This window comes from Falco rusticolus, chromosome 4, assembly GCF_015220075.1.
Source record: "Falco rusticolus isolate bFalRus1 chromosome 4, bFalRus1.pri, whole genome shotgun sequence".
NCBI classification, from domain to species: domain Eukaryota; kingdom Metazoa; phylum Chordata; class Aves; order Falconiformes; family Falconidae; genus Falco; species Falco rusticolus.
Window position 1 is genome coordinate 47,439,372 of NC_051190.1, and position 23,389 is coordinate 47,462,760.

The following is a 23,389-nucleotide window of genomic DNA, read 5'->3' on the forward strand; positions in this document are numbered from 1 at the left end:
TTTAGCCGCGTGGGCTTTCCCGTTGCATCCATGGAAGCTGCTTCCCGTCCCCAGGGGCTCGCGACCTTCATGTGAACGCCAGGCAAAAGGGGGGGGGGTTGCAGTTTCTCCCGGCTTCCTCCCAGGGAGCGATGGCTCATTCTCAGCAAAAACCTCGACGGTGAAACAGCCTCGCCACGCAGCGCCGCGCTCCCAGCCCGGGCGTATCCTAGCACTAAAACGTGCTGCCACTCGCGTGCTCCAGACGTGACACCAATATGCCCCAGAAGCAAAAACCTGAGGAAAAGGCTGGCAAGAGCCAGCTTCGCCTCCGCTCCACGCCAGCAGGGGATTTGCATTGGTTTTGGAGGTCTGAATCTTCCCAGTAACGCCGTATGATGGCAAGTGCCGCAGGGCACACACCACTTTGGCTGAAATCAGATGGGAAAAAGGAAACCTTTGGAATGACCCCACTGCAATCACTGTGGCAGAACTGCCACAAGCAGGGGAGGGAACTGGCCCTTGGAAGGAGCTGCCGTGATTTCCCCAGGCTGCCGGTTCAGCCCCTGCAGCTCCGCTCTCTTGTACGAGCCACCACTGAGGGAAACACTTCCAAAGCATGGGACGGCCAGAAGTGGGCCAGAGGCTGTTGCTTTTCCCCTGGGACTCATTGGGGTTTCTCTGCTTGTGAGACTGCGAGCCCTGCGGCCACAGCCCCGCTCCTGGTGTTTCCAGGGAGGAAAGCCCCTCCAGGGCAGTCACAGACCCTGTGTGGTGCAAGTGGCCTTCGGTACCCCTCAGGAGCTGCCGCCTGCCTTGCGCTGTGTGCTCAAGCTCCAAGTTTTCCTTTCCAACAGCCCCAGAGCCCTCCACATGTCTTTCCTGGAGTGCTATCAAGCCTGGCATTTGGCTTTCCCCCCACCCCAGAGCCTTCCAGATGCCTTTTGGGGTGCTCGAGTCCTCTGAGCATGTTCACTGCACCCCAAAGCTCTCCATTTCCTTTCCCTTGCACCCTGGAGCCTTCCCCGAGTCTTCCAGCACCAAGAACTCTTCATAAGTCTCAGCAGACCCAGAGCTCTCCAAGTCTTTTCCCGGCTCCCCAGGGTTCTCCATGGGCTTCTCTGAAAGCCCCCACCTCGTGCTTCTGGGCACCCCGGGTCCCTCCTCTTGACATTTCACATGCCCTGCAGCCCTCCGTGTGCCTTTCCCCAGATCCCTCTGTCTGGCTTTTGGAGCATCTCCTGGGGATCTGGCCCTACCTCTCATCCCACAAGGACAAGCAGTGAGGTGGGACAGCCAGGCATTTGGGTGGGCTTCCCAAGCCAACATGCTCACAGGGGAGAAAGGCTTTCACTGAACACCAGCACGGCCCACAGGGGAGGAAGGGTCCCCGCCATCCGCCTGCATGCAGGGACAGGAAAGGAAGTGGCGGTTGGGCGGTTTGAACTGTGTGCACAACCCTGATGAGAAAGAACTGTGTAAGGCAGAAGGCAGGGAGCAGAGGGGAGAGGAGAGGCGCAGGCACTGCTGTGTTGCAACAAACCTCGCTTGGGAAGCAGCCAGCGGTTATTCAGGGCACGTTGAAGCACGGGAGGCTGGTGCAAGGGTGTCCCGCAGCCCAGCCACAGCCCTGGACTCAGAGTGAGCAGGCTGTCTCACTCCCTGCCTGCGGCAAGAGGCATGAAGCAGCGAGCAGTACTTTCCTAAAGGTCTTGATCTGCGGCTGGAGTGTGTCTATGTTGCTTCAAGCCACAAAATAACTTTACTGTGCCAGTACTCTGCTGCTTAACCACCTCAGTGCTTCAACAACAGTGTCTGAAAGGAAGGGGAAGGGTATTTGGGGTGTTAAAACTAAAGAAACACCTCTCAAGGAGCAGAAGGCAGCCTTGCTGCCAGGATTCCCCAGCTCCCTGGGTTATATCCGCCACAAAGAGATGGTGGGGCAGAGGGAACAAAGTCCAGTGGCTGCTTGTGGGGTCCAGCTGTGAGTCCCGTGTGTTCACAGGACTCAGCTACTGGCTGAAGGGAAAGGCTGCCCAGCAGAGCCCCGCTGCCGCACAAACTGCCCCAGCAGAAAACAAGTCCGAAGGTTTTAGCACTGGAGCTGCGGGGCAGGATGGTCCCTTTTTCTTTGGGAAGCTTGGTCAAGGATGGATCAGCTCAGCTGTGGCTGTCAGACAGGAGGAAGGGAAAGAAGGAATGTCAACTGTCTGCCAAAGAGTTGCAAGGAGTCCCCATGTCCAGGTGCTGGTTCATGTGTGCTGCTGGCGTTCCCATCGCACCACCGATGGGGCTGGGAGGAAGAGGAGAAAGGCTGGGAGGAAGGAGAGGAGCATCAGGCCACCTGGCTGCAGTTCGAGCTGCTCAGCCCCCTTCACAACTTCTGGATCTTCTCAGCAATAACGATGGGGTTCTCCTTACGGATCTTCTCAGCGGCTTCTGCCTTGTAGTCGTAGGGGCAGGAATGCATGTCAGAGTACCGGTGAATGGCACAGAACAGGTTCCCACAGCGGCAGTCAAAGCCTGAATGGAGGAAGAGCAGAGAGACAAAGCTGCATTAGTCCCATCCAGCTGGACAGGAAGGCAGCAGGGGCCCTGCTCTTTCCTGCCAGGCCAGGAAACTCCACTAATGCAGAAAGAGGGTCAGACAAGGGAGGGGGGCCACTGTCCCCGACAGGCAAAAGGGACTCTCAGCGTGGCAGAAGATCACGGGTGGCTCTTTGCTTTCCTCTGGCTTAGCAGCTCCCATGAGCGCACGCGTGGTCTGGGCAGCCCCAGCTGTCACAGAGGTGGGAAGCGCTCCCAGAGCAGCTGCTCTCTGTGGTCCCTGGGGACAAGGGACATGCCAGGGACTGCAGAGTGCCAGATTGCTAATCCAGACGAGGCTCCCCAGGCAGCGAGCAGGCTGCCTGAGCTGGAGCTGAGCCCTCCAAGCCAGCCTGGCTCCCCAGGCATTATGCAACAGCACTTGCGGACTGACCATCAATAAGCCGGCAAGTAGCAAAACCTTTACCTCGTTAGGATTACTTTTGAGCTATTTAGGCTTCAAAATTCATAGTTTAGTCACTTCACTCAGAGACAATGCCGTTCAGATGTGCTACTGTTATCACAGCACACTGGGAAACTGAGGCAGGGAGGGGGTTTGCTGCAGGAGAGCAGATCAGCTCCCCATCGCGCTGGCTGTGAATCACACCGTTTCCTTTCACATCTTTCCAACACAGGCTGTGAAGACCACAAACCCATTGCTACGAGGTGCCAGTTTACTCCTATTTGAGAAAACTCATCCTAAATGCCCAGAATTCACAGGAGTTCTCTGCACATTGGTTCCTAAAGGAGAGGAAACTTCTCACTGTTTGAAGCTCTTAGGGAAACACTCATCCAGGAAAACAATCCTCCTTGCAGATCTGAAGGTTGGGCACAGAGGACCCTGCCCGGTTCCAGGCTTATAAACCCGCATGTACTCTAGGACAGCACCCTCAAATCTGCAAGCAAGCTTGGGCTCCACAGTGCCAGGTGCTGGGCAAAGCTCCCAGGCCAGACCCTGCCAAAGCAGCTTACACCACCGAAACCAGAAATGCGTGTGCGGTCCCCCACTGCTGAACGCACCGAGGAGGCTGCAGAGCCGAGTGCTCCACTAAAACAGCATGACCCACATGGCTCTAGAGTTCACTTTTTCCAGGGAAACACTAAATACCAGAGTCAATTTAGGAGAACGATGTTTTTATTAACAAACCGCAGCCAAGGTAATTGCTTCGCTTTCCAGGGGCAGTTTTCCCATTGCTACCAGTCACCTGACACCATCTCAGCACCTCTCTCTTCAGCTTTACAGGCTGAACACTGAAAGCCAGCCTCCTCTCAGGAAGCTAACCGGGGAAGTCAAGGAGCATTAACAAATGGGATGAGTCTTGGAGTGGGATTTTCAGGTCTAACTGGGATTTTGGATCTAACTCCGTTCGTGTCACTATTATGAAAGCTTTACTGCTGACTTGAATAGGAGCAGAAATAGATCCACAGTGAGCGCTGCCTTTGCTTCTACAAGCAGGTTTTACCAAGCAGCAGAAATAACCCAAGAGGCACTGGCTCCATCCAGTTCCGCAATCCTGCATCCAAGGGCTGGCAGGGACCCTGACAGTGAGCGGCAGGTTCCCCGGGCTACTGCCTCAAACAGCACTGTTCGCAGCTCAGAGCTCCGCTCCCACCGCCCCTGCAGCACCACATCTTGGGGATGTAACGTGCTTTATGGAGGGGTACCTCCAGCCACCGACCCACATCAACCCTCTGAACCCAGGAGGTACCATAGCACAAGCAGGTCTGTTCGCAGGGCTACGAAACCAGGCTACTAAGGCCCAAGGCAAGTTCTCCCACAGCCAGGGTCTTACCGGTTAGCCCTATCTTCTTCCGGCAAGTGAAGCAGCGATTCTTCTTCTGTTTCGGTTTTTCTGAAGCCGTCTTATCCTCAGCTGTGGTGTTCTGGGATACTTCAAGCAGGGTACCTGAAACAGAGGCAAGAGGTTTGCTACCCTTCCTGATAAACCAAGCAACACATTTGTTTTATTACAGGAGCTGCTTGAGGCCCTACTGATTCTGGGTCTGTGCCAGACACCTCTGTGTGCATGTTTCCCTGGCCGACATACCCCAAACTGTGAGATCTGCCTTGTTCCACAGAGACATACAGGTCACACAACCTCACATTTTCTCTCTCTTTCAAATTCCTTAAGTCCAAGGCTCAGAAACATCAAGGAGATATTACAGTTTAACCAAGGCATATGTAAGGTAACATGATGCCATTTAGCTCCTGCTGAGAAAAAGTAATACTAAGTAGAATTACCTGGTGCTTGCCATAGGTTAAGCATGTATCTGGATAGTTATTACAGCTCAGCTGATGCAGAGTAACTCAACTGCGGCAGCTGAGCCTAGAGTTAATCTTTGCGGGGAAAAAAAACAGTTAACCCCTTGTAAGTGCTAGTAATTATTTTTGCTGACTCTTACATAAGTGTTCCTCATATGTAGGTCTCAGAATGCTTTACACAGATACTCATCACTGCCTCTAATCTACCAAAAGGAAAACTGAGCTCTGAAAGCCAGATTGTTAAAGGTCACTCATGCTTAGCAGGATTTCCTACAGTACCTAAGCAGGTTAGAGAAGTCAACAGGAGGGAGGAGCACTAACTACTAGCAGATACACACCTGCAGTGCACGCTGCTCTGAAAATCAGGCTAAGGAGATAAACAATCAAGAGGCAGAGCTAGCTTTGTGGATCTGACCCAAAACAACTTTCTAAAAATCACACAATTGGAAGAAAGGGGCAGCCTCTTCCGAGTCTCTCTTTCACCTAACAGTCTCTCATCGTTGTAAATTGTCTCCTGGGCTTGCAGGCAAGGGATTACCAAATCTAAAATGCACCGTCATGTGTGGTGACTACAGCCTGTTTTTTAGCAACCAACAATTCTTGGGGTGGGGGTTAGTTTTCAGTGCAAGCAAACTGTCAGCTAATGGAGGGTGTCTCCAGTGCAGTGTTCCTGGGTTATGGCTCTGCTGCAACCCAACAGCTCACCCTGTAACTCATCAACTGGAGGATGTACCCCACTGGGCAATGAGACCCATGCTCCTCCATCACTTCAGGGTACCCACTTCGTGAACAAAGCAACAGCGCTAACACTCCCCTCTGAGGGGCAGATACACCTCCCATCACACAGGACAACAACAATCGGCCAACAGCTGCCCCTGGGCACCGCCACAAACACGACTCCCCTCTCCCAAGACTATATTGGATCCGTCTCCTTTCCTCCCTTGAGAGATGGCAGGGAACTGTAGCTAACAACAGCTGTGCAGCAGGCTGCGGGACGCTCCGGGCTTTCTGCCATTCACTAGGATAGGCGTCATGGAAGATTATCCTCCTGACAGCAAGTGAGGGCTGGCAGCTACTCAGCCCTCAGCCCACAAAGCAATCACTATTGGCCTGCCCTCAGGCAGAGCATTTCCTCCTCTCCCTGTTTCACTAACAAACAAACGGTTCTCTCCTTAGCTCTCTTGCTTGGTGTACCTTTACTGCTGGGAGGTAACAACTGTCCCCTGCAGTTAGTGGTCAGTATTGAACTTGCTGCTCAAACCGACTTGTGAGATTGGTGTCATTCAGACTTGTGCAAAGGCCAAACCAATCAGTCTACCTGACGAGGAAGATGCTGATGAGGCTTCTTCTGTCTTAATGAACTCTTCTGTCTCACTGCTGTTTTCTTCTCTGGATATGCTCATGGCCGTCATCTGATGGGTCACAGGAGTCTGAGCACTGGGATCATTTGCAACAAACAAACAAATCAGCCATAGAGCAAACATAAGTATTTTCTTTTGCTGAACAGTGATGTGGGGGAGACCTTCATCCCATAAATTTAATTTGATTATACTCAGAGGTAGCTCAGGAATACAGCAGGCCAATTTCCCTCAAGATTTGGGATCAAAGTTCTTCAGAGTCACAAACGAATCTGTGATGACCTCAGTTTCCTTTTCTACCCAGTTATATCTCAAAGCCAAGGCAACAGCCCATCCAAACAAGCCCAGGGACAGGGAAACAGAGTTATAAGTCAGGACTGTAATGCAATGGTAGAGCTCAATGCAGTACTATGCTCCTTCCTATCAAACGCGACTCCGGTCCCTAATCCTTCTGTCGCAGCTTCCAACTGAGTTGAAACCAAACAGTTTGACACAGCTAGTGACAGACAAGGTGCACCGGTTCCAAGAGAACCAGGATGCCACTTATATTACTACAGATTTTACTTTACTACCAACCCTCTGGTACCTGGCTCTATGCATCATAGAGCATCAGGTCTATCATCAGTCATCATCATCAGGGACATCGACTGATTGAGAATCTTCCAAATAAACCAGGGTTACGATGAACAGTGTTTGATCCAGCCCACTTTACATCTCCCCTTAGCCTTACAAAGGATGAGAGCCTACCCCTCATCTCAAAGCGGCTTTTTGGCATGGCTGTAGATCCACCCCCTCCAGACTATGCCCCTACCTGGCTTTTGCATCCTCAGGTGTGGAGTCTCCCTCTGCACGCTGCCCTGCAATTGAATCTGAAGCCATGGGGCTGCTGTTGGGACCACTGGGTGCTAGGAAACAAGATAACAGTCTTGGTAAACTCTTAAAAATATCAGCAAGTTCCTTGAGTGCTTGATGGCCAAAGAGAAAGCAGGATGAGCACTTTCAGCAGGCTCCCTACCAGGAGCCGGGAGAGCGCACCCCTGTTGGGATCACTCCCAGATCCCCTATTCCTATACTCTCCCCTCTGAATTTGTGCATAGGTCTCTGGGGGGATAACACATCAGGGCTGGATAGACTGCATCATGACCCAGCACAACTACTCTTACATTAGATCAGGAATGAGTCCTTGTATCAGGATCATCCATCTGAAATCAGCTGCTCGTCTTCCTGAGAACTGCAGGCCTCATTTATGGAGACGTGTTCAGCTTCTCAGGATCTGCGAGCTCCCTTTTGAGGGATGAGGGTTTATTTGCAGGAGTTAGGTGCTGAATACCTTCCATTATGTGGGTTTTTTTAATATCTGGTAAAATCTGACTTCAGTCACCCACGACACCTCCGTCATTCTTTGATTCCCCTTCTCCTCCTCAGCACTGCAAAGCAAACTCCACATCAGCATAAATATTCTCCTATCAGGATAAATGAAAGTACTGCAGTTACCCATAAACCTTGACTCAACATTACTTTGCAACTTCTCCAAGGTCCAAGAACGAGATCCTCATCTGCTGAAAGGAACTGGCTTCAACAGAAACATGTTGGGTTTAAGTCCGCTGAGGATCTAAGTCAGGGTCTTTAGAAAACCCCTTTGTGAGGAAGAGCTCTATTCCCAATATATATTTTGGGGGCGTCATTCAAGGAAAGCCATTCTTCCATTCAGGAACAAAACTGCAGAAGATCACTAGAAGGTGTTTCTCACCGATATTGCAAAGTCGGTACATGGGGCATCTGCACAAACTCTCAGCAAAAGAAAATCCTGCTAATGATGGAAAGAGCATCCTTTCCGTGCACCAAGCTGCCTCGCAGCTCAGTGATATGTCAGCTATGTTTAGCTGCAAGAAATAAACATTTTATGTCATTGGTTTTGATTGTCAATGCTGTTTAGATAAGGAACTTATACAAACTCAAAAGGCCAAATTCTTCCCAGCTAAAATTTGATTTCAGGGATCTGTTGTGGTTCCCAGCAGCCAGCACACAGCTCAGGGAGCAGGTAATAGCTAAAAATCTGGGCCATTGCTAGCGCCAGTGAAGTTTTACAGTTTACCAGAAGGTGCTGACTGGGATGTGGCTTCACAAACAGCTGGGACTGGGAAGAAAACAACTGAATCCCTTACAGGCAACAGAAGTGCTCAAAGGCTCAAGTCTTTGATTTAGAGCCTTGGCTCTACACGAAAAGGAAGAGACGAGTTTTCTGGGAGGGAGTATGTCTGCTGGCAGCCAGTGCCAGTACCAGTACCATGCTCCATCCCAGCTGCTTAACACAGTTTGCATCCAGACACCCATTTAAGACACGTTTCTCAGACAAAAATCCTCTACCTGGGGGGCTTATCCGGTCACTGCTCTGCTGTCTCTGTAGAAACTCCTTATAGCAAACGGAGCACATCCCGTTGGTCCGGGGGCTGCCATAAAACCCACAGCCTGTGGTACACAACAGAGGCACCTGGGTTTGGTTTGTCTCCTGAGCCATCCTCTCTCCTCCAAGGCGACAAGCTACGAACAGGAATAAAAATGAGACAGCTGTTAGGGCTGGAGCACTCGTTCATTGTGCACTGCAGCTGATCAGGAAGGAGCCCAAAGGATCCCGAGAGAGTCCAGTTCCTGCACGTGCAAAACAATGCAATCCAAGTCCCTTCAGCACAGGATAGCCAGGGCTCGTAAGTGGCTACAGGATCCAGGGCCTGGGGCCTGGAGCCATCCGGAGCTCAGCTACCCACAGCCAGTCTGAAAAGCCAACAGGAACCAGCTCCTGGTACTCCCTCCTCATACCACGAGGCTCCCTGAACTCCCGGGAAAGACAAGCACACAAGGCCTGAACATCCACTCTCCCATGGTAACAAGAAGTGCCATTGTAGCGGGACTAATGACTGCTGCAAACACTGAAACAAAGAATGCCACTCAAATGGCCAGCAAGTTAACATTTTGCACTTAATGGCATTTGTTTTCATTTCAAGCCTCTTTTAGTTTCTTAGTTCTCAGGAAGCTGATGCAAGCAATGCAAAAAGAATGCATTGCCTCTTGGTTTTGACATACTCATGTATTTCCCGACATATGCTGGCAGATAAGGGGAACATTAGCACTGTTAGGCTAGAAATAAGGTTTCTTTCCAGCAGTAAGATGTGATTCTAGAACACCTTCCCGGGGGGAAACAGCAGACATAGTGAAACCCACTTTTAAAATTAATCTTAATAATTTCTCTTTGGACCACACGCAGTTACCTCCAAACCCAGGAACTGTCCCCTTCCAGCCACGCACGGTTCAGCATTTACACGGCCAAACTGCACCGCACTCCTTCAAATGAGAACCATAAGCAATCCCAGCAACAACAGACACCCGTTCAGACATGTGCAAACAATGTGGCTGCCACCAGTCCAGCTTGGACAGAAGACAAGGGGAGAGGGCATCTGTGGGACCATGGCAGGTCCAGGTGGCTCCAGCTTGGGTGCAAAGACGTGGTGTTGCTGCTGGGAGTCCCCAGCACCCATCCATCCCCTTTGTGGGGTGCACAAAGCACCCACCACTTCACAGCTAACTGCCACTTCTTCCACTCTCCTACAAAACTTGCTCCACCAAGGAACTAAACCAATAGGAACATGAAATAATTACCCTCCTAGGGGCACTCCTACGGGATGGAAGTAGATCAGCTCTGGTTTATTCCTCCTTGTCCTCAACCAGGTGACAGGAGGTTCCGCTCTGCACTCGTGGCTCCCCTGGCAGAGCTCAGGCCAGTGCTCCCAGCACCAGGGCAGGCGTTTGTTTGTCCGAGCACCAGGGCAGGTGTGCGTCCCAGCACCAGGGCAGGCGTTCGTTCTTCACAGCACCCGGGCAGCCGTCCGTCCCTGCCCAAACTGGCCTCTCCGTCCCCGCCGCCCCGAGCGTGCCTGGCAGGCGGGATCCCGGCCGAGGCCACCGGCCTGCCGCACACCAAGTGTTCAGCAGTTCCTTCGGACGTTGGGTGTCCCTGGAGAGAGAAGGCGACGGCCGCTGCGACTTCGGGCGAGTTCTGCCCTCCCCGAGGGTTCGGCCCCCGCCGGCTGAGCGCACGGCCTGGCCGCAGAACCCGCTGAAATGAACGGCGGGGGCCCCGCACCGCTCCCCCCGCAGCCCTGCCCCTGCCCCCCGAGCCGGGCAACCCACTCACGCCCACGCCGCCATCCCCCGGCCGAGCCGCCCGGCCTTGCCCCGGGGGGCACATCTCCCCGTGCACACCTCCCCCCCCAGCCCCGCTCACAGCGTGGCCGGGCCCCGCGCCCCGCTCCCCGCCCGCCGTGGAAATCGAGGCCGAGGCTTTGCGGCCTGCGCGGCGGCGGGCAGGGCCGGGCCGGGCCGGGCCGGGCCGCGCCGCTGGGCCGCGCCGGGCCCCACTCACCGGCGGCGGAGGCGGGCAGCCGCCGGGCCGGGCCGGCCGCCGGGAGGCTCAGGCGGGCGGCGGGCAGGGCGGGCTGCCGGGAAACATGGCGGGCGCTGCCGGCGGGACCGCGGCCCCCGAGCGCCCTCCCCCGGGGAGGGCCCGGCCCGGGCGGGACGGGGCCGCCACTGCAGCGGGGGCCGGGGGGGCGGCAGCGGGCCGGGGGGCGCGGGCCCGGATGGAGGAGGTGGGGTACCTGTGTGCTCGGCTGGAGGGGCTCGGGTATAGTGTGCCCGGATATAGGAGCCGGGGTACCTGTGTGCCCGGCTATAGGGGCCGGGGTCCCGGTGTGCCCGGCTATAGGGGCTGGGTTATAGTGTGCCCGGATATAGGGGCTGGGGTGCCTGTGTGCCTGGCTATAGGGGCCGGGGTCCCGGTGTGCCCAGCTATAGGGGTTGGGTTATAGTGTGCCCGGCTATAGCAGCTGGGGTACCTGTGTGCCCGGCTATAGGGGCTGGATTATAGTGTGCCTGGCTATAGGGGCCGGGGTCCCGGTGTGCCCAGCTATAGGGGTTGGGTTATAGTGTGCCCGGCTATAGCAGCTGGGGTACCTGTGTGCCCGGCTATAGGGGCTGGATTATAGTGTGCCTGGCTATAGGGGCCGGGGTCCCGGTGTGCCCAGCTATAGGGGCCAGGGTACCGGTGTGCCCGGCTATAGGGGCCGGGGTACCGGTGTGCCCGGCTATAGGGACTGGGGTACCTGTGTGCCCGGCTATAGGGGCTGGATTATAGTGTGCCCGGCTATAGGGGCCGAGGTCCCTGTGTGCCCGGCTATAGGGGCCAGGGTACCGATGTGCCCAGCTATAGGGGCCGGGGTACCGGTGTGCCCGGCTATAGGGGCTGGGTTATAGTGTGCCCGGCTATAGGGGCCGGGGTACCTGTGTGCCTGGCTATAGGGGCTGGGTTATAGTGTGCCTCGCTATAGGTGCCGTGGTACCTGTGTGCCTGGCTATAGGGGCCGGGGTACTGGTGTGGCCGGATATAGGGGCTGGGCTGTGGCGTGCATGGCTATAGGGGCTGGTGTATAGTGTGCCCAGCTATAGGGGCTGGGGTATAGCTGTGCCCCAGCTATAGGGGAGGGGGCTGTGAACCCTCAGCTATAGAGGCTGGGGTATAGCTGTACCTGGCTATAGGGGCTGGGTTATAGTGTGCCCGGCTATAGGGGCTGGGGTATAGCTGTGCCAAATCTATAGGGGAAAGATCTGTGAACCCTCAGCTATAGTGGCTGGGGTATAGCTGTGCCCTGGCTATAGGGGAGGGAGCGTGAACCCTCAGCTACAGGCACTGGGGTATAGGTGTGCCTCTGCTAGAGGGGCTGGGCTATAGCTGTGTCCCTGCTATTGGGGAGGGGGCTGTGACCCCCCTGTGGGCATAGGGGCTGGGGTATAGCTGTACCCCGGCTAGCTGAAGGGGCTGGGACCCCCCTGTGGGTATAAGGGGTGGGACACAGCCAGACTCCACTACAGAGGGGAGGATCCACTGTAGGGCCTGGGATACAGTCAGACCCAGGCTATAGGAAGCGGGAGTGACCCCCCTATTCCCCAAGCTATAGAGGCTGGGACACATATTCCTTGACTATAAGGAGGGAGCCAGGACCTTCCTCCCCAGCTATAGGGGCTGAGACATCGGCTGGACCCCAGCTATAGGGCAGAGCACTGGGGATGTCCCCATCTATAGCCACTGTGGGAGAAGCGGGGGCAACACTTCTCCCCCACCCAAACTATAGGGGCCAGGAGGCAGCTGGCTCTACCCCAGCTATAGGAGAGGGGCTGGGAATACCCCCCACCCCCAGCTCTCAGGGCTGGGGCCTTACCTCATGAATAGGTGAGCTGGCAGCTGGGGGTGCCCCTCGTGTATTTCTGCAGTATGGAATTCATCGATGTGAGCACATACTCACCCTCTGCCTCACCCCAGGCAGCTTCCCTGCAGCCCCAAGACCCACGGGCATCACTGCTGACCCCACAGGGATGGGGCACTGCTGCCATCCCACATGGAAAAGGAGGGTGGGATGCTCTGAGTCTCCAGCTAGAAGGGATTCCCGGCTACAAACTGTTCTTGCTGCTCTTCCCTAAGCCCTGGGTGATATTTGTTGGTTTTTTTTTATCAGAGCTTTGGTTGGTGACCCAGCTTGTCATGGGGCTGATTCGCCTCCAAGCCCCCGTGCCCGGGGTCCTGGCCTTCCCACTGCTCCCGCAAACCGTGCTTGTTGGGTGCCCGGGATCGCTGCAGGAGATGGTGCCTGTTGCCCAGCTGTGCTGGGGCTTGGGGAAAAAACCCTGAGAAGCCACCACCAAGCTCTGCTCGGGTGTTTCCCACTGTCTTGCTGGCTGTGGGGGCTACGAAAAACTTTGTGCATTGGCCCAGATCCCCGGGCAGGGGCTTCTGCTTGCCTTTGGTTTGTGGCCAACGTGCAGCCAGGGCTCTGCTCTCAGAGGGCCCTGGGGGCCAGTTCTGGCCGTGCAAAAGGAGCTTTTGGTGCAGTTTATTTGCACTGGCTGGTGTGGGAAATGAACTCAGCTGAGTGGCTGGGTGGGTGGCCCCTGAGCATCCCTGGCTCCTGAGCATCCTCAACCCCCCGAGCATCCCCAGCCCCTGAGCATCCCCAGCCCCACGAGCATCCCTGGGTCCTGAGCATCCCCAGCCTCTGAGCATCCCCGGCCCCCCGAGCACCCCCCGCCCCCCGAGCATCCCCGGCCCCTGAGCACCCCCGGCCGCCGAGCATCCCGGCCCCCCCGAGCACCCCCAGCCCCCCGAGCCCCCCAGGCCCCGGCAGCCGCACGGTTGCCGTGGGCCAGCAGCGGTGAGAACCACACGCCCCGGGCCCTGGCCACGGCCGCTTGGCCACCAGGTGGCACCAGGGTCCCGCGGAAAGGTGGCACCGCACCCAGGGAGAGGTGGCACCCACGCACCCTTCACCCTCCCGGGCACTCCCCGCCCACCGCCAGCCCTGCTAGAGGGGGTCCCTCTCTGGCACTGGAGCCCCACCTGGCTAGCGATGGTCCCTCGGGTAATGCCAGCCAGGGGCTCTGAAGCCACCAGCACCAGCCCGGCGTGCCCCTGGCCCCCGGGGGAGGGGGTCTCCATGCACCCTCCAGCGCTGCCATCCTGCTCCCCAGGTCCTTTGGCTTTACAGAGCTCGGGGGGGGTGAGGGGGTGGCTTTTCAGGGGGCAGAGCCCCCCGCAGACCCCTCTGGGCAGGTGAAGCACAGGGATGCTCTGCCAGGGAGGCTGCAAGGAGACCAGGAGCTGCCTGACTTCAGGCTCTGACATCCCACCTGCGAACGGCGTGGTGGGGCAGGAGTGGGGGACAGGGTGCTGGGAGACAGGGGCATGGGGCAGGGGGCGCAGCATGGGGAGCAGGGCAGGCTGGGCAGCAGGGCTATTAATACCCATTTTCCTGGGATGCTCTGGCACAATTTTCAGAGCCAAAGCCGGAGGGAGCTCCTGGCTGAGGCAGCCTGCGTTTGTCCCTTCCTTGCTCCACTCTCCCCTTGTCCCCAGAGCCACTGTGGTCACCCACCGCTGTCACTCCACGCAGCTAGAGCATCGTCTCCATCTGACCTTGAGCTGTGGCAGCAGAGAGAGCAGCTGCCTCCACCTCTGCCCGCTGCCTGGCTGCAGCGGCCCTCTCCTGAGCATCTTCTCTGCCTGTGTTATCTAATGGCCATGGCAGAGCATTTAAATGTCACCCCACTAAAGGCAGCGAGGCCTCCGGGGTGGGGAGGGCTGGGTGAGGCAGGATGGGAGAAACAGGAGCAAAAAACCATATCGATTTCTAGCCAATTATTACTGTTATCAAAGCAGTGCAATTAAAGGATGAGGACACATTTCCAATACTCTGCCTGCCCCTCCGAGGCGAGACACTGGTTCATCAGCTTGGTTGAACACACACATCTGCATGCACGCAGGTACTTAACATCTGCACACGCGTGCCTGTGTACGCCCGTAGCACATGCGTGTGCATGCAAACACACACGCGCAGCCGCACAAACGTCCTCGGCTCAGCAGCATCTGCTTGAGCTTGTTTTCCCCGCAGAGTTAATCTCCCCAGCCTGCTTCACTGCCCCGTTTCTCTGTGCAGCCAAGATGTGCCTCCATCTGGCTCTCACTGAGCCCAGCGAAGGTGGAGGGCTCTGGGGACGCTGGCAAAGCACTGCCCAGGGCTCTCGCCCGAAGAGAAGCTGAAGACGAGGGAACTTGGCCTGTTTCTCATCCTCATGGTCCTCTGTAAAATGTTTTCTCTCCTCACTGCCCCAACACGCAGGGGCTGGCTCCAACCCCACCACACCCCAGGGCTCTCCCAAGCTGCCAGCTGGATGCTTGCCCTACGGGTACTTGGTTTCTTATGCTCTTGCAAGCTCTGAATTACACCATTTACACCCCATCACTGGCGGGCACTGTTTGGGAGCATCAAAGATGCCAGCACAGACCAGACCCCCAGCTCAAAACATGTGCCATGGCCCTGTGGGGTGACGTGGATTATTCATGGCAATACCTGCAGCGTGGGCCTGGAGATGTGGCCAGAGCTTTGCTTGTGGTTTCCAGCATCAGGAGGATCAGACGCCTCCATTCCCAGAGACAAACGCAAAGCCAGGATGGATCCCTGGTTGAGCGAGACCCCAAACTGGCCCCCTCCCAGCCCAGCAGCCCTGTCCCTGGAGGCTGCCTGCCCACTGTCCAGCAGTGTTCCCCAGGAGATGCTCCCAGAGCCATGGGGCAGGGAGGTGAGTGGCTGGGCTCCGGTCATATCCCCTGGGATGGAGATCCAACAGAAAACCACAGAGGCAGACAATGGCAGGACCCCTGTGTTCCTTATCCAGCCCGCCGTCCTCCCGTGGCTCAGGAGCCCCGGGCTGGCTCTCACCGCTGAGCATCGCCCCTTCCCTAGGGAAGCAGCGGGACCGGAGCCCCGACAACCTGCCTGGCTGCCGGCCATTGCCACCTCCCTCTCCCCCAGTCCCCGACCCCTGCTTGGGTCCAATCCTGCACAGGTAACACATTAACCTAGTGCTGCGCCAGCCCCTGGCCACAGCGCCCTGCACTCCCTGCCTACATGACACACATCTGGGGAAGAAGAAAGGTGTGTGTGTGTGTGTGTGTAAATATAAAATCCTTTTAATAGGCTCAGTGTGTTAGAAACCCCCTTGCAATTACCACCTTCTCCTTGTCCGGCACACACAAAGGACTCTCAGGGGTGCTGGGCATGTTCCTGACAAACCCAACACGGCTGCGGGAGCCGGGAGGAAAGAACGGATGCGGGAGCCCTTTCAGACGCTGCTATTTGGTTGCAAACTGCTTAATTTCGTGAACAAAATGATATTTTTGTTGTTGTTGTTTTGATGGAAGGACAGCACTTTTTTGGCATGGTACAATCCCAGGGCTATTCATCCGTCGCCACAGCAACGAGCTCCATCAATGGCCATCCGAGATTGCAGATGATTAGAGACAACATGTAAAAGGTGGAAGACGCTGGGCACCTCGCAAACCTCATCTTCCCAAATGACTTGAATTATCCTCATTATTTCTCCCCGGCCAATTCACTCCCTGGTCTGCGGGAGACATCGCTGTTATATAAACATGGGAAGAGCCAAGTTATGAGAGTGGGTGGAGGAGAAGGGAATGGTCCCTTTTGTTGGGGACTGACCTGGAAAGCTCATGAGATGGAGGATGAAACTCTCTGAGATGCTCAGGGAGTTGCAAATGCCTTCCTGCGCCTGGGGTGGGCATCACTCGGGGCTGCGGAGGAGGGAGACCACCCCAGGATGGAGCGTGGCTGAGCTTTGGGGTGGGGTGGCCACCACCTCTGCTCATCCCCAGTCCTGCAGGACCTTGCACCCTCCTGTGGCTCTGCCTTGAGCTGTGTCACTTCGTCCCAGTGACACGGTGGGGACCTTTGAGTCTGTCCCTTTGAGTCTGTCACTCTCGAAGCACTTCAGGGATACAGCCCATCACCACTACCTGGTTTGGGGGTAAACCAGAGGGAAACGGGTCACTGGAGCCTGGTGAAGGTGTGACATGTCCCAGCAGAGGGGCTACCCATGGTAACAGTGTCTGTGGGGCTGCGCTGAAGCACGGCAGCTGTGAAACTTTAATGCCCACCTGCAATATTCATGGTGCTTTCGACAGCAAGGCAGGAATCACACCAAACAGCCTGAATATTTCATGGGTGGCTCCGTGCCGGGGTTTTGGGGAGGGTCTCCTCCACTGCTGCCACATCTCCACCCTGCCATGAAGTCTGAGCTGTCCAGTGTGGAAAAAAGGTGATGACACCCTGATTTGCAGCCAGAGTCCCACAAAAATGATCTGGGGGGTTTCAGCCCCTGCCTGGGGTGGGAGGAGTGGACATGTCCTTCTGGATCTCCCTGCTCCTGGGGGGAATGGGAGACCCTGGGTGCAGGGCAGGGGGTCCCTGCGTGACCTCCCAAACTGCCTTCAGTGGGTGACCCTCATCCCAGGTCCCAAAGCACTGTGTGGGTAACCTGGTGTGCCCCCCCCCCCCCCCCCCCCCCAGCCCTGGACTGGGCTATCCTGGGTTCACTATGAGGGACTGGGACAGCAGTCGTCCCCAGTCCTCTCCTCCTTGGCCATTGCAGGACCATCCCCCACGCTGGAAGCCCCTCTCCCAGGGACACATGGTGGCATGGGAGGTGAGAGCCACTGGAGTGGCTGGGACCCACATCAGCTCTCCTTTGGTGCGTCCCTGCCTTGTTTCTGTGCCTCAGTTTCCCCGCTATACCCTGGGGATGAGCCATCCCTCCAGGCATTTTGTAGGGAGTCATGGCCATCGTCCATGGCCATGGGCAAGAGAATGGGATACGGGTGGGATCCTGACCTCCATCAAGGGACAGACCCCAGCCCCAAGTACGCTGACAGGAGGGCAGAGGCAGGATGAGGCTGAGCATGGATGCTGCCCTGGGGTTCAGCACCACAGGGGCCAGCACCAGGCAGGATCAGCTTTGTCTCCCCTCTCTGGAAGGATGCTGGGGCCTGTCCCTGGAGCAGGGGACCAAGGACCACTGTCACCTTCTCTGAATGGTGCCAGGGGATCAGGGACACGAGGGGCAGCTCTGCCCTGGCATGGGAAGGTGGGTGCCCTTGGGGCAGGGGGTGGTCCTGGAGAACGGACCCCGCACTGTGTTTTGACTCCACACTTCCCTGCTGCCGGAGCCAGCTGCCACCCAAGAGCTGCTGCTACTCTCCCCCCACCACAGTGTCACATTGGATGTGAGATGCTGACACCTCCGAGCTGGGACATTTGTGCCCTTGGGGGGCCATGTGCTGGCTCCTGGTTGGGGCTCATCCCCCTGCCATCGGTCCCCACTGTGTCCCAGGTCCCCGTGCCTGGGGAGCACCCTCCAGCTGGGGTGCTTACCCTGACCCCCTGCCCACCCCCGGCTCCTTGGGCTCCTTGGGGTCCCATCTGCTTCCCCAGCAGCCCCCATGCCCGGTGGGGAGTATGACCAAAATCAAGGGAGGCCCTTTGCTGGGAGCCACGGCTAAAGTGGAGCTGATAATTAACAGCGGGAGAGGAGATCAATAGGGGAAGCGGCTGGCACTGCAGCTGGGGCCAGGGACAGCCAGGCTGGGGCCCCTTCTGCTGCTGGGGGGCCTGTGGGGCTCCACTCTGGCACCCTCCAGCGCTGCGGTGCTGGGTCTCTGCTCTCATGACACATCCTCAGAGGAGAAGGGTGGGAGATGCACATGCAAGAACTTAGCCAGGTCCCACAGGGAGCCCATCACCCGGCTGTGGGTGATGACGGGGGGGGGAACCCCCCTACCCCACAGACCCCAGGCCATGCGGGTGATGGAGACAGAGCCAATGGTCCAGGTCAGGGAGCTCCAGGGTGGGAGAAGGAGTTAATTCCAACACTGAAAAGCTCTTTGCTGGCATCTCCCCTCTAATGGAAGAGTCATGTCGGATTAGCGGGCGGCCCGTTCGAGGCGCTGAGCGAGCGCCCTGCCTGCCGGCGCCCGGCCCTGGGGAAAGCCGGGGAAGCCATGCGGAATGGCAGATCTGGGCCACTGTGCCAGCGCCGGCGGGGGACACGCCGTGGCAGGGACCGCGGCCAAGGACGGGCACGAGGAGTCTGCTGCAGCAAGCTTTCACGCGAGTTTTTGTTCCCATTGTGGTGCCTTGACATCCAGCTGTGATGCACTCACAGTGCCCAGGGATGCTTTTCCTCTATTCCCAACCAGCCCAGACAAAATGGGGTTTGGAAGCAAGGACACCCCAAACCCTGGCAGCACAGCAGCTCCAGCAAGCAGCAGGGTGTTCGCAGCTGCCCTCCCGTGCGTCCGCCACTGCAATCCAATAGCTGAGGGCGAGTGATGCCCGGGCGGTGGAAAAGTGGGTCAGGCACATTGGACACCATGTGCTTCTCCTCCCCTTTCACACTCCTTATCGCAGTCCTGATGGTAAATAAACCAGTCCATCTCCTCAGCAACCCAGCTGGCTGCTGGGCCGTGCTGGGAGCGGAGTCCAAGGTGAGCCATGGTGCTGGTGATGGGAGCCAGCCCGGCCAGCCGGGACCCAAAGGATGAGCAATAACCCCCAGTCCATTGGCACGGCACGGCATGGCATGGGGAACGGGGTCTGCCCGGCAGCCAGGAAGCCCCATCCCGGGAACCAGTGTGGTGGGTGTGTTGGGAAAGGTGGGGAAAATCCATTCCTTGGTGTGATGCTGCCTCTGCAAAGTGCACTGAGTTCCTTGAAGCTGCTCGCTGGTTCTGACAGCCTGAGATGGGAAAACTCTGGGAAATGGGAATATTTGCCACCAAAAAGCACAGTGAGGTGTTCAGGGCACTTTTAGGTTAAGCATGTCCGTGAGACGGGCTCCCTCATGTTCCCAGCAGCAGGAGCAATGACAGAAAGCATCAGAGCATCCCTGACCCACTGACCCACAAAAAAGAGGCATCCCACAGGGGCTGCACCCTGTATCATCCGCCCGAGCATCCCCCTCCGCAGGTAACCCCAGCGGCTCCCCTTGGGCACGGCTGGGCCACCGTGACTCCCCCTCCAGCTGCTTAAATCAAGCAGAGCCCTTTGTTTTCTGCTTTCATATTATTTAATTCTCTTCTCCTCACTTGCACTGCAGGGGCAGCAGCTAAGCCCGGGGCTTTGCTAAGCCGGAATCGTATTAAAAGAACAGAGAGGAAGAGAGTTTCTGGTGCTAAGCTGCTTGCGGTAACAGAGATGGATTTAAGGAAACTGCTCCCATAGCGATATTATTGCCCCAAAGCACCCAGCCTGGGGGAAGGCAGACCGGGATGTGGGGAAAGGGATGGTCCCTGTTGGGATACACCAGCACTGGCACCGCAGGGCTGGGGGGGGGGGGGGGTTGCCTGAGGCCACCCGGTGAAGCCCCCTGGGGTGCAGCCAGACTGGGACCCACAGCTGGGTCTGGGAGCGGCCCGTTTGGTGCTGGGCAGGCAGCGGTGGGTGGCTCACCTGGGCTTTGGCTGTATTAAAAGCTAAGTCCTCCGGCATGGCTTTTTCCAGAGCAGCAGCCAAAAAGGTGCTTACAGGGCTGAGGCAGGAGCCTGCCAAGCCTTAATTAGAGACGCTCAGCGGTGCAGCGTGCTAATACGCAACCTTTCGCCTCTGGAGGCCAGGATTTAAACCGCAGAGAAATCATCTCAGGGACGTGGGTGCTGAGGTTGTGTTTGTTTGGGTGAGTGGGGAAAAACCTCCCTTCCCTACACAAACCGTGGCAGACCTGGAGCTGCCAAGACCCCCTGACCTGTTGGTTGGTGCTTGGCATCCCCAAAACGGCTCCCTGGTGGGATGCAGGATGACCTGAGTCTGGGCAGAGGGAGGAGCCGGAGCAGATCCCTGGGTGCTTTCTTCTCCCCTGCTCTTTTACTCGCCCTCTCTCCGCATTAACATGTTAACTTTGGCCAAGAGCTTTTCCCACTGACCTACTGATCTTTCCTATTTCGGTCCCTGGAATTAAGGGATTGCTGGGATTAACTTGCGCTAAAGCCTCCAGATCGGCTCTGGAGCGGGACGCCCAGGTACGGGCACAGCGGGCAGCTGGGGGCACCAGCCGGCAGCAGGAGGAAGCCAAGCGGTGGCCGGTGCCCTGAGTGCGGGTGGGTGGGTGCAGCACCCCATGCTCGAGTGCCTTGGGTGCTCTTGGCTCCTGCGTCTCCTCTCCCTGGGGTTTTGGACCCGCCGCGATCAGGGCTGAGCACCCACCCAAGCAATGGGGCAGGTGGGGATGCCCAGAAGCCCCCCAGGGATGGAATAGTGCTTTGAGGACCACACTGCACCCATCCTGCCCAACAGCAGGGATGCCATTGAGGGTCTGGAGCCAGCCGGGGCGGTGCGAGGCTGCAAACGTGGCTGCGGCAGCTCCAAACCCCTTCCCAGGGAAGCAGCTGGTTCCCGTGGCAGAGCCAGGACAAGACCCTTGGCCAGCACCATTCTCCTGCCCCAAGCCCCAGCCCTGTGGTCCCACTGCCATCCCCAGGTGAGCCCCAGTGGGGGGATGCTCCGCACCTGTGTGGCTGCTCTGCTCCCGGCTCAGAAATAATCCTCAGATACCCCCTTTTCACCCTAGTTTGGAAACTTCCCCCAAAGGTGGGCTGCTTTTCTGCCTGGAGAGACACCCCCAGGGAGCCCCCATCCCACATCCCTGCCCCAGCCCTGGGAACCGTGTCCCTCCTGTGTGCCCCCATCTGCCTCGGGTCCCCCCTTGCTTGCCGGCGGGCACGGGAGAGGCAGCATCGCATGAAATTCGGCAGTTTTGAGGCTGGGAAGTTAAAAAAGATGGAGGTGAAGCGCCGGGGGGGGGGGGGGGGGGGGAAGGGGGGGGGGGCGGGCAGGAGCAACCCGGCTTTGAAGGTGCCTGGAGATTAACTCAAGGCCACGGTGGAGGCTCGGAGACTTTTACAGCAAAACCTCATTAAGGCGAGAGGGGGGGAGGCACAGAGAGCAGGGAAATCTTCTAAGCAGGAGGAAAAACGTTTGATTCAGCAGAAACAAGTGGGAAAAAAGCCCCCTCACGTCCCCCCACACTGCTTTTATCTGTCTCGGGGGGACTGGGGCGGAATATGAAATCTGCCCCTTTCCTCTTTCCTGTTTATCTCCTAATTATTACGCTGGAGATTCGGCAGCACCATGCAGCGCCCGGGCCAGTGCCAAGTGGAGGCTCTGCTGCCCCAGCCGGGGCAAGTGCTGGGGGGAGCTGCCCAGGGAGCCCTTCTGTACCCCCCTGCCTCTGGGCTGAACCCCCCGGGGCAGCAGAGAGGGAGGGGGTGGCACGGATGGGCCAGGACCCTCCTTCAGGCACCATTATTTGGCCATCATTTGTGCAACGAGGTGCACCAGGGCTCTGCAGCCCGGCCGTGGGAGACGCCGCCTTTGCCCCCTCGGCAGGACCCTGGAGCCTGGTGGGGCAAGCGGGGTGCTGGGCTCAGCAGAGGCTGGGATGGCCAGGGCAGGGGCCATGCCCCCCCATAGCGAACCCCCCAGGCAGATGCTGCAGCATCCTGCACGCCTGGTGCCTCGGCCCACTGACCTACTTTGAGCATCGCTTTGCCACGGGCGCGTGGGGATGGGGACAGGGATGGGGACAAGGATGGGGACAGGGATGGGGATGGGAAGGGGAATGCCATGCTCCAGCCAAGTGGTGATGCGATGCACCATCCCACCCCAGGGGCACCAACAGCCCCTGCCCGGGGCACAGCAAGGTCCATCCCAGCTGTGCCCTGTCCCCCCCGCAGCCCCTAACAAAGGCTCAGCAGCCACTAATTGCTTGGGGCCCCTCGGGGTGCAGGGTGAGACCAAATGCCCCTTCTCTGGCCCACTGGCAGCTCTGCTGGCCACGGCTCCAATTAGCCTCATTATCCTGCATCGCCACTGATTAAGGGCCAGGTAATTGCTGCAGCACTGGATGTCCCTTATAGCCGCGCGGCAGCAGCTATTGCATAAGTGCCGGGAGGGCATTACGTGAGCGGGTCAGGCCAGCCCAGGGGCTCCAGTTACACCTGCCTGTGCTGCCCCCCAGCCCCCACGCAGCCCCCAGCCCTGGGTGGGGACAGGGACAGCCTTGCATGGGCTGCGGGATGCACAGGCACGCTCCGCTGCTGCCTCACTTTCCCCTTTCTCCATGCTCTGCTTTGCACCCACCACCAACGCTGGTGTGCCTAAGCGACACCCACCCCATGCCACGGCCCCACGCCGCGGCTGTGCCAGCCTTTGCATAACGAGCGCCGTGGGGCAGTGACTCACGCTGCTTCGGCAGGGCCACGTGCCCAGCGCCATGCCAGAGCCAGACGGCTGCTGGGGGCCGGCGTGGGCAGCGCAGCCATGTCTCGCCCCCATGGTCCGAGGGCACTGGCACAGTCTGGCGCAGCCGGGGGGACCCTTGTCCTGCGCCGCTAAAGCGCTTTGGCAGAGGGGTTGGGAGGAAGGGTGACCGCGATGCCACGGAGAGGACAAGGCAGTGGGCTTTGTCCCTGAGCAGGGGGCTCTCTGTGGTGTCACCCCCACAGCCGGGGGCCATGTTAAGGCTGGGGGCTGCAAGCACTGCGGCTCCCCTGCAGCCACCCTGCTGCCACCCTCAGCCTGGCACTGGGGCACAGGACCCCTGCCCAGCCCTGGGGCACACCCCCACGCCGGCACCTGAGGACAAGGTTGGGGGGCACTAACGCTGCAGCCCCCATCAGCGGGTTCACCCCATGACCCGCTCCCTGCTGGCAGGTCAGCGTTCCCGACGGGAAACTGAGTCACGGTGAGGCGAA

At 57.8% G+C, this 23,389-nt stretch overlaps 1 protein-coding gene across 2 annotated transcripts; it reads right to left on the bottom strand.

Annotated features, from left to right (window-relative positions):
- Nucleotides 1-1,712: 1,712 nt before the first annotated feature.
- On the bottom strand, nucleotides 1,713-10,667 carry LOC119146628 (AN1-type zinc finger protein 5-like). 2 transcript variants are annotated; one of them, XM_037384600.1, is made up of 7 exons: nucleotides 10,604-10,667; nucleotides 9,841-10,195; nucleotides 8,554-8,727; nucleotides 6,998-7,091; nucleotides 6,147-6,265; nucleotides 4,359-4,472; nucleotides 1,713-2,502 (listed from the first exon to the last, which is right to left on the bottom strand). In XM_037384600.1, the coding sequence occupies exons 3-7, from the start codon at nucleotides 8,702-8,704 to the stop codon at nucleotides 2,354-2,356; spliced, it is 627 nt and encodes a 208-aa protein (XP_037240497.1). In that variant the 5' UTR covers nucleotides 8,705-8,727; nucleotides 9,841-10,195; nucleotides 10,604-10,667; the 3' UTR covers nucleotides 1,713-2,353. The 2 variants fall into 2 exon arrangements, with proteins under 2 accessions (XP_037240497.1, XP_037240498.1); XM_037384601.1 differs by lacking the exons at nucleotides 9,841-10,195; nucleotides 10,604-10,667 and adding an exon at nucleotides 7,937-8,069 and having other exon boundaries at nucleotides 8,554-8,663.
- Between the last annotated feature and the right edge of the window lie 12,722 nt (nucleotides 10,668-23,389).

What these genes read in the sequence shown, in the direction of transcription:
- LOC119146628 (XM_037384600.1), bottom strand. Translation starts at nt 8,704, where the DNA reads ATGGCTCAGGAGACAAACCAAACCCAGGTGCCTCTGTTGTGTACCACA. An exon ending in TGACCGGATAAGCCCCCCAG is followed by an intron (nt 7,092 to 8,553) that starts GTAGAGGATTTT and finishes CTTGTTTCCTAG; the next exon opens with CACCCAGTGGTCCCAACAGC. An exon ending in GAAGAAGATAGGGCTAACCG is followed by an intron (nt 2,503 to 4,358) that starts GTAAGACCCTGG and finishes TCCTCCATTCAG; the next exon opens with GCTTTGACTGCCGCTGTGGG.